This window comes from Manacus vitellinus, unplaced genomic scaffold (genome assembly GCF_001715985.3).
Source record: "Manacus vitellinus isolate BGI_N305 unplaced genomic scaffold, ASM171598v3 scaffold_81_pilon, whole genome shotgun sequence".
NCBI lineage: Eukaryota > Metazoa > Chordata > Aves > Passeriformes > Pipridae > Manacus > Manacus vitellinus.
In genome coordinates, this window is record NW_021940822.1 from 891,261 (window position 1) to 904,645 (window position 13,385).

General features: G+C 43.1%; 1 protein-coding gene across 1 annotated transcript in view; it reads left to right on the top strand.

Annotated features, from left to right (window-relative positions):
• TTBK1 (tau tubulin kinase 1) overlaps positions 1-13,385 on the top strand; it is an 89,987-nt gene that overhangs the window by 51,422 nt on the left and 25,180 nt on the right. The window contains exon 13 of the mRNA XM_018085491.3: positions 2,538-3,096. Coding sequence (XP_017940980.1) covers positions 2,538-3,096 — 559 coding nt within the window. The remainder of the gene's footprint in view (positions 1-2,537; positions 3,097-13,385) is intronic.

A 13,385-nucleotide genomic window follows, 5' to 3' on the forward strand; every position in this document is an offset into this window, starting at 1 on the left:
AGCCTCCTACTTTTTCTGGCAGTGTCTTGATGATTGACCGCTGAGACCAACCTAATCGTTAGATCAGCAGGTACTGGAAGTTTATTTCTGGGTAGAGGAGTTCATGAGCTTTATAATCTTTCTGATGAGATATAAACTCATGTCTCTTAATGAGGAGAGTTAGTGGGAATGATTCCCATCCTGTCCCTGGATGGGAAGAACTCCACAGATGGAAGGAGGGACATTTTTCAAAGGAAAAGCAAAGCATCAAATCAGAGATAAAGTAACAGTCAGAAAACTTTTGACTGGCCTGAGGTGGGAGGGAAGGATGAATCTTCTTAGGATACATACACATAGGGATGTATATATTCTGTAACTGGCAGATCCTGATCTGGTGGGTTTCATTATTTTATTATTTTTCCTTATTTTTCATCAATAGGAGTAGTAGTATTCACTTTTCAGCATACAGCATTGTGCTTGTTTGCATGTGAAAAGTACACTTTGCTTCTTGATTTTGAGGTATTAGGAATACTTTCTCTCAGATCCACAGCAAAGAAATAAACAAAAAAACCCAAGATTAATAAAAAAATGATGAAAAGAAGCTTTTTAAACTATTGTGTGTTGGAGAACATATTTACAAAACATAAGCCCTTGGTACTGGTAATGCCCTTCACATCTGTTTTATGCTTCTAATTGAAATTCAGGGTATGCACTGTGGTTGTAGGATATGGTGAAATGGCCCCTCTAAAAGAGGTAAGGGAGAGACAGGCCTTCTTCTCTGAGAAAATCTGACAGACTTCAGCCAAGAAGAACAGTCACAAGGAGACGGTAGCTGGAAACGAAGTAGGATGTAAAGGAACTAGAGAGAGGAAGAGCCCCAAGCACTACCCCCAGTGTATTAGGCAGTGTTTTATTCTGAGTGGCTGGGGTAATCTAATGCTTTTCTGTAGTTTAGAAAGGACTGTTTGTGTTGCTATTAATAATTTAGGGTTTGAATAACTTACTACCTGTTTGTTTTCTTCTTGCTCAGAAAAAAGACTCTTTAAAATAGGAAGGGAAACAAGTCAATATAAAGTCAGCAACACTAGTCCTGTATATTCACTAAATCCTTCTAACTCCTTACTTTCTTTCTTCCTCTCTTCCTTGTCTACTCAGCATCATGCTAAATTTATCCCTTTCTCCTGTCTTCTTTCTTCAGCTTCTGGTTTTAAAACCAGTATCTTTTTTCATCTTCCAAGTAGCCTGCACCAAGTATGGTGCAAATACAATCCCATTCTGCCCCACAATCTCTCTTTATTCTGTTTTCATCCTTTTGCAACACAGATTTGATTCCCAGCTTTGGCAAATTCTTTTGGCTTTCTGGAGTAAATTATTCTTCTCAAGGTGTCTCTCCTCTGCTGGGGAATGGATGAAGACGTTGGCTAAATTCAGAGTTTTATTTTTTCAGCAACAGCTCTTTAAAATCCAGTTCTTCATACACACAGTACAGGCCATTTTTCATTCTTAGTTTGCATACTTAAGTGGTCCTTCTTCACAACAATATATTTTTAAGACTATAACAAATACAACCTTTCAGATCCATCACATGACTTTTGCTGAGATCTTTGTTTTTGCTCACAACTTTTATCCACATCAACCTTTGGTTCACCTCTTTCTCTACTTCCCCTTTCTTCATCAAAAACTGAAAGGCTTTCCCAGAAGAATCTGCAAGATGATCCTTTTTGAAATCGCTTTGTAAAACACACTGCAGATGTCCAAAAATCTGAGCAGCAGACACTTTGGCTTTGTGCAGCAAGCTGCTTGCCTCTGAGATAGGTGGAAAAGCAAAGTAAGAGGCAGATGCAGGCCAAATGAGAAACCTGGATCATAACACTGTGGAGCAGAAAGACAGGAGTGCCACTGGCTTCTCCAGCTGAGATGCTGTCAGAGCTATTGAAGCACAAGGAGCCTCCAGAGCCTTTTTGAAAGGTATTTCTTCATGGCTGCAGAAGCTGCTGCTATTTAGACTGTGAGCCTAACATTATACTACCCTTTGTAAAAGGATACTTACCATATTTACTTTGTGCCTCTTCAGAATATGTTGGGGTTATCTGTGTGTAATGGGATGAAAGATTCTTGCTGTCTTCAAAGAAATTGTGTGGCTGCCTTAGAGGCCTCAGTGGCCACCACAGAGAGAGCACAGTGAAGCTGGTTACAGGAGCCCAGGAGAGACACTAGTTAGTCAGACAGTAGATTTAGGATTTAGGGGTGTTTTGGTTTTGGTCTGATTTTTTTTCACAAACCAGTAAAACTTACCAAAGGGGAAAGGTGTTGTTGGAGGAAAATGGCTTTGATTCTGTCTAGGAGGAAAAGAGATGCTGAATTGACTGTTACACTGAAGCACTTTAAGGGAACATCTTTATGCCACTGTAGGTTCTAGAGAAATATTTTTGCTTAAGCCTGTCTTTCTGAAGCGTACCAAGAAATGAGTGAGAAGGACTATACGGGTTTTCTCTTATCATACCTGTCTTTAACCACAAACCTGATGTATTTTTAATGGCTTCATGTTCTGTCTCTAGATCTCGAATGGATATACCTGGCTCTCCATCACGGCTTGTATGCTCCTCCCAGCCAGCCCAGATGCTGTCCATTGATACTGGCCAGGCTGACCGGCAGGCGAGTGGTAGGATGGATGTGTCTGCTTCGGTGGAACACGAAGCCCTCAGCAATGCTTTCCGCTCAGTGCCACTTGCAGAAGAGGAGGACTTTGATAGCAAGGAGTGGGTTATCATTGATAAGGAGACAGAACTGAAGGACTTTCACCCAGGTGCTGAGCCAAGCACCTCTGGAACCACGGATGAGGAGCCCGAGGAACTAAGGCCTATTGAAGATGGTGAAGAGAGAAGGCGCTTGGGGGCAGATGCTGCAGTCAGGCCGAAGACGCATGATGGGCGAAGTCGGGGTATGCAGCCTGTGACTGAGGAGGACAGTTCCCACAGACATGAAGGACCTTCTCAAACAGTATCTGACAGTAGACATGAACAGCAGACAGGAAGTCCAGCCCACTCCCCCTTACATTCAGCACCAGCTCTCCGACAAAGGAGACGAGAATCTGAACCTACTGGTCCTCAGAGACAGGTAAGATCCCTGGGTCTGTACCTTGTTGCCTAGCATAGCATCATCTTAGGAAACCTCAGCTGTGCTGGAGAAGTCTTTGATTCCAAGCATGATTGCTCTTGTGAAACTCTTCTGACAGCGCTTGCAAATGTTGTGAACACCTTAGAAGTGCTCCCTATAGCTATAGTGACATAGTCCACTTCTGAGGACACTGTTATGGAGATCTTTCAGCCATTTTGGCACAGGAACAAGAGGAGAGCGCAGTTGTGATTGTGGGTGTCTTTAGTCAGTTCTCTTATGCTTTCCCACAGTGTTTTGTTAATAACTGCTTAGTTGTATGGAAGTGTTGCTAGCAAATCTTTTCCACGTAGTTTCTCAGCAGCAACAGCAGTGTATGGCAAGAAAATGCCCTCTAATCTAATTACATATCAGCACAGGCCTGCAGTAATGCAAATCATAAAATAACTCCCTGAAATTAAACTTTCTTTTAAATACCTGATATAAAGCTCAGAGTAACCAGCACTCACATCCCATCAGCCTTACTTCAGCGAGAGGCATTGTTGTTACCATGTATTTAGTCACAGAAATGTTCTTTACCTACTGTGTTTTTTCCAGATAGTTGTAGAGGGCTTTTTTTCTTTCAGTTTTGCTTTTTTCCTGTGATCCTCTAATGCTATAAAGAAGTTCAGTTTTTGGTGGGAGGTAATTTATTAGATTACGTGGAAAAATATGATACACTGTTAGGCTCAGAGTTCCTCTGTCATATCTAATCTTCCTTTCTCAGAAGAAGGCTGTCTCAGAGTGCTCAGTACAAGAGACAATCAAATTGTTCTCCTGAGAGCTTTTTGTATTTATATGTTAATGAAGATCTCTCATGCACGTGGGATCCATATGCACAGCAAAGAGCAGGCGAGTTTTGGGTAATGTACACAGTTATACCCTGCTATGACAGACATTTGTACAGTCTGCTTGTTCCTTTCTGGAAGATGGTAACTCCATTTCCCCTTCCCTCTTGAGCTTTTTCTCCAAGGAAGTGTTCACTGGACTGGAGCATGTTAAAAGAACATCCTTCCATTCAGGTCTTGCCCAGTTTCTTCTCCTCTCTGGATCCTTGAGAGGTACAAGGGAAAAAGGACTGTTAGTTTTGGCAGCAAAATGGGAATGATAAAAGAATCTATGTAAAAGGAATCAAAGCAAATCCTTGCCTGCCAGGCAGGGTGTTGCTTGCTAACGTGTATCAGGATACAGCCTACAGGCTGCTGTAGGCTGTATCCTACAGGAAGGGTAGAAATGCTGACAGCAGACACTAGTGGGACTGTCCTGCTGAGCATGGAATAGAAGCCGAACATGCTTCTCATGGAGACTGCATCCAGTTGCAAGGTTCCTAAATGAAGGTGTTTGCTGTATAAAGCCAATATGTTGAATGCTCCAGATATCTAGAGATTACGTGAGGCAAGATTGGCAGAGTTGGAAAGGTCTGTGTCTGAATTTTTTCTGCGTGTACACTTACTGGGTTGGTCAGTGCAGGATCTGCAAGATGCAGTGAACATGGTAAAAGCCAGCTGATAAGAATCAGCTGTAAAAAACATCAGGGACACTTCACTGACATATTTATTGTGACTAAAGAAGGCCAGAGACGCCTTCTTGGCCATAGAATGTACACCCCTGTGTGAAATGACTGAGGGAGTTGGGTATGGGGCAGTACGAAGGCTGCTTATCACTGCACAGTGATACTTAACAAGCAGGCAAGAAAGGTAAATCAATGGGATTGTGGGTGATTACTGCTAATATATTAGACAGGCTTTGTTCTCCAGCTGACTGGATTTTTTTGTTCCTATGCTCTGAAATACCCTCTATTTACTCCTTGGCCTAGCTTTGTGCATACAGACCAACACTGGACTTCTTTGGCTGACTGGGATTTAATTATTCTTCCTTTGATGTCTGGATCCTTCAGTTGCCTCTATACACACAGCTTTGAAGTGATATTCATATTTTTCCATTTGCTGTCACAAAACCAACTACTAACTTTCAAAGGAAAAATTACTTGGTGCCTAAAGGAAAGCAGAAGCCTGTTCTCCTTAGGTACAGCAAATAAGGAGGGACACTAACAAGAAGTTGACCAACGATTTAACTAGTGAAGATACTGATGGCCTTGTTAGCAATGACACGTTTCCTGTAGCTCAGGCTTGGGCTTCCCTGGATTTGATTGAAGCTGGGATTAGGCTCTGTGTATGTATATGTGCGTGCATGTTAGTAAATCTTCCTTATCTTTGCATATGAACTGAACCTTTAGGATAGATAAAAATTTCACTAAATGCAGAACTACTGTGATTGATGTCATAGGCTTTGTTGTACCGATTTGTGACCTCATTTTGGTGTCCCAAAAACCGGTGATCATCCATTGGTGTCAATAGAGTACTAACTGAGAGCAATTGGGTAATCCCTGTTCTAATGTTTTTTCTGTTTCTCCATTACCTGACTTCCATATATGAGCCGTTACTGGCGGAAAGTCAGTGACTTCTGGATTGTCATAGAATCACAACATGCTTGAGATTGGAAGGGACCTCTACAGATCACCTAGTCCCACCCTGTGCTCCAAGATGGATCACCTAGAGCAGGTTGCTCAGGACAGTGTCCAATCAGAAAGCTCTGAGGATGGAGACTCCACAACATCTCTGGGCAACCTGTTCCGGTGTTCAATCACGGTTATGATAAAAAACTTTTTCTTATGTTTAAGTGGAATTTCCTGTTTTTCAATTTATGTCCATTTCTTCTCGTTCTTTCACTGGACACCATTAAGAAGAGTGTGGATCCACCTTCTTTTTCCCATCAGGTATTTATAAATGTTGATAAGAACCTCCCTGAGCCTTCTCTTCTCCAGAATAAAAGATCCCAGCTCTCACAGCTTTTCCTCAAGTGAAAGGTCTCCCAATCCCTTCATCATCTTTGTGACTCTTCTCTGGACTATCTCTAGTATGTCCATGTTTCTCTTTTACTGGGCACCTCAGAACTGGAACACAGCACTCCAGGTGCTGAGTAGAGGGGAAGGACCATGTCACCCATCCTGCTGGCAGCACTCCTAATGCATCCTGGGAGGCTTTGGGGCCTTTCTACCACAAAGGCACCTTGCTGGCTTGTGTCCAGCTTAGAGGCCACCAGGACCTCCAGGTACTTCTCTGTCAAACTCCTTTCCAAACAGGTGACCCCCAGCATGTTCTGTTCCTTCTCACACACAGGACTGTGCAATCCCCTTTGTTGAACTTAGTGATTTTGCCCATTTCACCAGCCTATCCAGGCACCTCTGAATGTCAGCACTTGTATCACCTGGGAATCTGCTGAAGGTACACTCTGTCCCATCATCAGGGTCATTAATGAAGTCATTAAACAGTGATGGCCTTATCCACCCATGGCTACACCGCTAGTGACCGGCCTCCAGCTGGACTTTTTTTCTCTAAACACTTTGAGGCCAGGAGCTCAGCCAGTTTTCAGTCCGACTCACTGTCTACTTATCTAGCCTTTATTTCATCATTTTGTCTGTATGAGAGGTGGTGCTGTCCTCGTGAAACTCGGTGGGTGTAAGAGGGAGCATAATATGATCAGATGCTGCTGCTAGGAAAATCAAGTACAGAGGAGGCTCAGAATAGCCTGGGGGAATTTCTGACCCAAATATTCTCACATATTAGATACCTCCCAGTTTCAGATAACAAGAAGATGGCTGCAGTGGAGCATAGATCTCATGGGAAGTCCTAGTATAGAGGAAGAATAGGTCTGTCATGAAACTATGTCCTATTCAGACCTAACAGAGCTCTTAGGATTTGCTTTAATGTATGCATTTCAGGGATGTACTAATAAGTCTCTGCTTATTTTTATGCACTAATGTGCGTATAAAGCTATAGAAATAGATTAAAAATGACTGGAAAAAGGATTGAACCTCCACTTCTGCTTACATATCAATCCTGATGCAGGGTTGCGCTTACTGTTGGAAATAATTTAAATCCACACCTCATAATCTAATTGAAAAATCTGTCAGGTTCTTAAACATGCTGAGTAAATTCACTGATACTTGGCAGAGATGGCAACTTACTGCTGCCTTCTGCATTAAAGAGAATTACAAATATTCTTAAATTTATGAGTTTTAGAAATTAGTTCTGACCATAGTTCTGTGCTCATTGGCGTTTCTTGACTCTGTCTCCTCTGCTGCTAGTGCAGTTGGCATTGTACAAAATGTTTTGAGATTTACCTGCCTAAAACATGCCTGTCCAAATGATGTCACGTGTACAAACCACCAGAAAAGCAAAAAGTGAAAGTGGGAGATGATATTAACTCTTCTTTACCTATTCTTGGATATATTCCGCAGAGTTCAGAGAGCATTTTTCTTTTCTCTCTTATAGTACTTATCTCCCAGAGCCAAGAGTTTATCTTTTAAAAAAGGTCCCAATGTGAAGAGGCATTAATGTTTTTCCTCACCCGCTCAGCTGTGTAATTAGAATCACTCTTCAAAAACATCTCACTTGATGCTGTCTTAGGCCTCTTTTCTCCCCCAGCCAGCCAGGAGAATGCCACAAGCAGGCTTAGTTAAAGATGTCCATGTCTCAAACCTGAGAAAGCAGCAGCTGTAGAGCTTTTGAGTCCTTCCCAGCTATAGACCACCGTGGGTGTCTTTGCTGAGAGATCACACATGGGTGCTGAGCATGAAGACCTGGGTTGGTAATTCTGACAGGCAGTCAGAAGCACAATGCCCAGCCAGGCAGGGGATGATGCTGTTCTCTTCCTCCATTGATTTGAGCTGGTGATGACTGTTCCTCAGAAAGGGACACAGAGACACAGGAGAGGGCTGCCTCTCAGTAAGGAGAGGGCTCCAGCATTTTGGGTGAACTGTACTGCCTCTCTGATTCATGTTGTGTAGAACCCTGGGCTGCCCCAGGTCTGTTACCTGGAGGAACTCTGATTTGCACTGAGGACTGAAAGCGAGCAGGACTTTCTCTAGGTTATATTTTTTTGAAGCCCAGTGGCCTCCGTGGCCCCAGACCCTGGAGCAGTGATGAGGGAAATCCTTGTCACTCCTGGGGTGCCTATAGGCAGCAGGAGAAGAGGACATAAACAACTTCACTGGCTCTGAGGCAGAAAGAAGAAAAGCTGGGCTGAAATAATTGAGCAGTGGGTAGAAGCAAAACACAGCAGAGTCTCAGGGTTAAAACCCTGGGCAGAAGAGGTAGGTTGAGGGAAGAAGATGGTAGGAAAAATGAGATATGAAATGGTGCTATGTGTCTTGGTTTCCTTTCCCTTCTACAGCATTGTCTATGGGCTGCTCTAAGGGGACCTGAGGGATGATTTCTCTGTGAGAAATGGACATTTGCAGAAGAGGGGAAGACTCTTTGTTCCTTGCTTAGTGTAATTCCTATTGAGCTGCGTTTGGTGCTTGTGGTAGATTGTGATTCTTTGACATTCAGCTCCTCCAGCTTCCCTTCATGAGAAGAGGAGCTTGTCAGCTGATGGAGAAGGATGAATGTAGAGTTGGCCTCTTAGACTCTTTAGATTCAGGGTCCCTATCCATCCATGTGTTAGGAATAAAGGATCAGCAAAAGGGTGATAGTAGAAGTAATGTTCACCTCTGCTCTTTATCTATCTATCTATCTATCTATCTATCTATCTACAGGTAATAGCAATTAAAACCTTAAGCTCAGCAGAAATTCCTAATTACATTTTATATCTGTAAAATATACTGAGCTCTACCAACATCACATTTTTCTGAGACTTCACATGCGAGGTGTCATACTGCTCCTGTCCAAACAGAGCAGAATAGGCCTGTTGGAAGGTGGTCCAACCTGATTACTGCAAGGGGACAAAAGGGAGCAGCACTTTCATCATTGACTGTGTAACTTAAGCATTACAGCATCAATGAAAAAACGTGGCATGTCTGTAACCTCAGCTTCAGCCCAGAGGCAACAAAACCAAAGTGCGCTTGCTGATGGGGTGTTACAATTTGCTCCTTCATGGCCTGGGCAAGGTCTTTGGTCTTGTGCTGTGAAGGAAGTCTATCAGGGTAGCTGGTAGCTTTTGATCTGAGAAATCTTTACCATGTTGGGATGATGTATACCCTAGAAATCATACAATATGATGAACCCAAACATGGAGCAAAAACTAAGAATAAAAATTCCAGTATGCTTAGTTGTGCAGCTTGCAAACACCCAGGGCTAAATTTCTACACCATCTATGCAAAAAGAGATGCTTGTCTTTATGAGAAATTAATTCTGCTGTCCGAATTTTATTTGTCTATCTCAAGTACCCTGTATGACAGCATTACATTATTATTATCATCTGAGACTGACCTATGCAGTGACATGCAATACATTTAGGACTGTGAATAATTGCTTTTCACATTTAATGCCCACCATGAACTGAGTAGCTCTCAGGTGCTTATGAAAATATCTGTCTCAAAGCACTGCGAAGATATTGAAGGTGACAGGAAAGAGATGAGACTGGATGACATTCAGCTCTTTTTCTAGTGCAAGGTCAATATCTCCAGTAAGGTATGGAGAGCAGTTTTGTCTTAAAGAAAATACAATATTGCATTTTTGCATTTCCCAATTACATTTTGAAACCTGTGGAGACTTCCTGAAAAGAAATGCAGCACAAGGAAGGGAATGGATTTGAAAGGAAAAATGGGATTCTGAAAAAAATTATCTGGTGTTGGAAACTGAGGTTGCTGACCCCTGTGAAAGTGCTAGTTTCATAACAGAGGTAGAAAGAGGAGGAAGGGCTTAGCATTTTCAAGGTGAAGAATCTGAAGTTGTTCCCATAATACTTCTCTCTTCCAGTCAGTGTGTAAAGGGAAGGTAGGGACTGTGATCTCAATCTGACACAAGTTGTCTGTCCTCTGTGCGTGTACTTCCTCCCTCTCCTGGCTATCCCCGGATCACAGAAGCAGAAAAGGGACCTAAGAGTGCATCTTCTCATGTCCTCCTGTGGCTTTGTGTTTCAAATTTCACACTGAAAGGAGAACTATACTCTGCCTGCCTTTCCAGCTGCTGTCTGTGCTCTGCTTACCAGAACTGGAAGCATTAACACTCCCCCTGCAGGTACTCAATATGAAAGTGTATCAGGAGGCCGGCAGTGTAAGTGTGAGAAAAGTGTACTAACAGCCCCCAAAGTTACCTTTGCAAATCCCTGGAGTGAGTTTTAATGAGACTCGTTGAAAGAGCCCCTGAGAATCCCTCGCTTTTAAATACACATAATCATTTTAGCACCAGGTGTTTCACCTTTTCTTGTACACATGGTTTCCAAATGTGTTCAGAGTTTGAGTGTTACCTGTATGCAAAATGTATGAATAGCCTAATGACATGCCAAGATGAGCAATGCCAATGGAACAGAGGGGTGAGGCATGTGGCCCGAAGAGCCAAAGGAGGGGACTGACGTAGCAGAGCCTGACACTGCTGGTGTCGCTCATGTCCGTGTGTGGCTGGGGAGAGCATGGCAGGCCCCCTGTAATGGCAGGCTTCCATGGTGCTCATAGCATCCCTGGGAATTGATAGACACAGAGCAGTAACTAAGGCCCTGTGTAGAGCAAAAGCATTTTTCATCCACCGGCGAAGATGTCTGCAGCATGCGCATCACAAACCAGGGGCGAGTCAAGTCTTTGCCTGACACCTTTTCCTCCACTCTTCTTGGTCTTTTTCAGTTGGAGGAGGACAGGCCTTCTCAGCACTCCCTCCCGAGGTACAGCCCCCTGAGAAGACTGGCGTCCTCCGTTTTCTCCTCCTCAACCCTGGAGACAGAACACTACCCTCACGTTGGTGGCACTTTCATACAGCGCAGCCGTTCAGCGGAGAGCAGCCCCGTGCGCATGCCCCACCGCAGGCACATGCCCCTCACGGCAGGAAACCACAGACTCATGCCTTCCGTCCTCCGCATTTCCAGGTCCCAGCTCCAGCAGGTGTGGGCCCGCTTCACACACAAAACATAGCCTGTTCAGGGAAGCAGCAGCCTCCATAATGCAATAATAGATCCCACCTGCCCACAATGTGTCACCACTTAATGCAATATTGAATCCCAGACAACACTGGCCTAAGGTACTGTAACTTCCAAAGCCCCTGCAACCAGACCCCACAGAGACTGAAAACATCTGCCTTTCTAAACCTCCCAGCAGCCTGGGCAAGGGGCGGCAGCAAGGCCGAAGATGAGAACGCGGATGGTGAACGTGTGATGTGTGAAAGAGATGGATGTCAGGGCTCATCTGAAACGCTCGCTCGCGGGTCCTGCAGCCTTGGGGTAGGAAGTGCAGGGCTGCCTCACTGAACACATGCAATCAAGCAACAAACATTGTCAAATTATGACTGAACTGGAGAGACCTTCCTTGGCAAATCGGTTCAAGCATCTTTGTTGGTATCTTACACTGGGCTGAATCTGTAAGCAGTTTTGCTCCATCTAGATATAGGTAGACTCCCACTGAAAGCTCACCTGAGGCAGGACCTCAGGTTTGTCCCTCTTGTGGAGTTACGATCATGTATCTCTTTGTTGTTTTGGCTTTGGAAATCCCCTTGTTTTTGTTGACATTTGGTTTCCATACAGTCACCACACACTTCTGTCTCTCTGGCTTTGCCTCTGTTACATGGCAATGGAACTGTGTGTCTGCTCTCCACTCCTAAGCTGCTCTAAATTTTCCTGCCTTCTCCTAGAGGCGCTGACTGTCAAGAGTTGGTTAGCAAGGATTTTCTTACTGATCTGGTTGTATATTACACTGTTTCTAAACTCCAGAAGTTTTAGACACCTGCGGCTTTTCAGTGGCAGAGCAGTCCTGCTCCTTGGCCTTTCTTGGAAATGCCCATGGTAACACATCTCACTTGAGAAATAAAGTGGCCTCAGCTCTTGGTATACTGAGACCCCGGAGTCCTTGCCTAAAACTGACTTGAATCTCAGAGGAAAAGGGAGACCAAAGTTAATTTAAATTGTCATAAGTATACTTATTTCCTGTACTCGTAGAAATATATTGCCCTTCTCAGTGGAGCTGCAGTGTAAAACGCCAGATTGTATGAAGACCTTCTGTAATTAAGTGATTGTAGTAACTGTCTTCTATTGGCATGAGCCTTTGGTCCAATGTTCTGGGAAAAGAGGCATTATGGATGTTAAGGTTGAAGAAGAAGGGCTCGCTGCTAGTGCTCAGGGCTTTAGGAAAGTGCAAGTTAACATACCCTTTTTGAGAAGATTCAGCACCGTTATGACCAGTCTCTTCCCGCCACAGTCATTCTTGATTCAGTGACATCAATTTCCTTTGATTTGCCCCAAGACCACATGTGAACAGGACAATTTACTGCTCAACCAAAGTTGTTATCTGCATTTTGTTCATCAGTTTTGTTTTTAAAAAAGGGACTGGGCATTGCCAGGAATACTTCGGCTGAATTAACCAGTAGCCTAATCCTATTTGACAGTTCTCTTGTCAAGATACCAGAAAGAGCAAGGCTTTACTCTTCTCAAAGTAAGATGAGAAGGGATGATTTCCTTAAGTAGACTCTTCTCTGATGTTATTTATTTCCAGTAGACAGTTGAATAGAACAACAGATTCTGGAGGAAATGGAATTTGTGAAAGAAGTAGACTTAAACTCAGTAACTCTTAATAATTTTTGTTCATAGCCTCCAAAACACTGATGTTCACTTTTCAGGGTCAATTTTAGGAATGTAAATTACTCTTCTTCTATTTTTAAAGAAAAATCAAACAATTTTTAGTTTTGCCAGTGAGAGAAGGGAACAAACAGGATAACTGGGTGTTTATAAAATCCAACCCTTTTATTCAGACAAAAACAATGACTAGCTCCATACATAAAATTCAAAGGTCAGTAATCTACCTAATGCTACTCATCATGGTTATATATAGAACTGCTCTTCTAAGTTCAAAAGTCTGATTGATAAAGATGTTTTATTTATATAGACTTCAAGTAAGACTTTCTACCAGTTAAAATTATTAATAAATTGAAAGCCAACTAACCAAACAAAATATGTTTATATGTTGCTATCTCTTAAAAGAGGGGGCTGTTTCTCATTAGGATTCCTGATCTCCTGCCCTTAGCTCAGCACTATTCCACACCTTTAGTGGCTGTCAAGAAGAAAAGAGAAATCACTGAGGAGAAGGTTTGTAGTGACAGAAGGTGGGTGGTTTGATAAAATACTACTGACAGGCCAACTCTGCAGAAGGATCTGGATTGCTTGATAAATTGCTTGCATTGAAAGTAATGTTTGCATTCACCTAGGGGCAAGGTCATGTTTTGAGTACAAAGAATATAGGTCACATGTACAGAATGGGAGAAACTGTGCCCTGG